General features: G+C 56.2%; 1 protein-coding gene across 1 annotated transcript in view; it reads right to left on the bottom strand.

The window, feature by feature from the left end:
* LOC105552399 overlaps positions 1–424 on the bottom strand; it is a gene marked incomplete at its 5' end in the record, with an annotated part of 75293 nt that extends 74869 nt beyond the window's left edge. The window contains one exon of the mRNA XM_011998066.1: positions 128–424. Within this exon, the coding sequence (XP_011853456.1) occupies positions 128–424 (297 nt within the window). The remainder of the gene's footprint in view (positions 1–127) is intronic.
* Between the last annotated feature and the right edge of the window lie 575 nt (positions 425–999).

The following is a 999-nucleotide window of genomic DNA, read 5'->3' as shown; positions in this document are numbered from 1 at the left end:
GGGCAGGGAGCAGGCGCCAAGGAGGCCGACTCCCCGCCCGCTGTCCGCTTCTCCCACGTTTCGTAGCCTGAGGTGTTTGCTGTGTATCAGGAACGGACACTTTTCGGCGTCAAAATGAGGGCGTCACCTGCTCGAACTAAAGTCGACGGAGGGCGTCGGGGGCCGGAGGGAATATGGATTCCTCGCCGGATTACGCGGCGGGGTCGGCACGCGAGGCAGGCTCTGGGCGCACTAGGAAGCCGGAGCGTGCACAAAAGCGGCGGAAGCAGGCGGCGGGGGCGGGGCCGGCGGGCTGCAGGCACGCAGGCGGCGCGGCGGCCTGGGGTTGCGTGACCTGCTGAGCTGCGGTCGCACGCACTTCGTGCTTCAGGCGGCCGTTGCCGGGCGGGAGGTGCAGGTGCTGGAGGGCGGCGCCCGGCTTCCACTTTCAAAACACCGCCGGGGAGGCAGTCACGCTATATTTCTGGGACTGGGAGTGAGTTCACCGGGGGAGGACACGGCGTCCCCTTGTTATCAGAACGTGGGTAACATTCGGTAATAAGACGCGCTCGGACAGGATGTATTAAACGAATTGGGAACCGGAGCTGCTGTTTCCATAAGCAATCAAGCTGGGGAAACTTTCCAAGGAAAGCTTTAAATTGCGATGCATGGTGCACAAGTGTGGTTCGTGTGACATGCTTACAGAGAAAGGAACCAGAGCAAAGACGGTGGCTTTCGGACGAAATTTCTGTCCACTCTTCACAAAGACTAATTACAGAGTCGTGATTTGGAGCATGCTCTCATTCCTCCCGGAAGCTTTCTTTGCAGTGTTTTATTTTAAAATCAGAGGTGCCTGATCTCCCTGGCATACTAACTTCAGAGACCTCATTTATATGGTGACTCGAAAGCCCCAAGGACATAAAAAAGGTGCCGCGTTTTAAGACGCCAGAATCTAAGTTCCTTCTCAAGATCATGTGAGCAAAAAGTGTTTTGCCCGCACAGATATCTATTTACATAATG

The sequence above is a fragment of the Mandrillus leucophaeus genome, unplaced genomic scaffold, assembly GCF_000951045.1.
Source record: "Mandrillus leucophaeus isolate KB7577 unplaced genomic scaffold, Mleu.le_1.0 Scaffold554, whole genome shotgun sequence".
NCBI lineage: Eukaryota > Metazoa > Chordata > Mammalia > Primates > Cercopithecidae > Mandrillus > Mandrillus leucophaeus.
The sequence above is the reverse complement of the archived record's forward strand: the minus strand, read 5'-3'. Positions and strand labels throughout refer to the sequence as shown.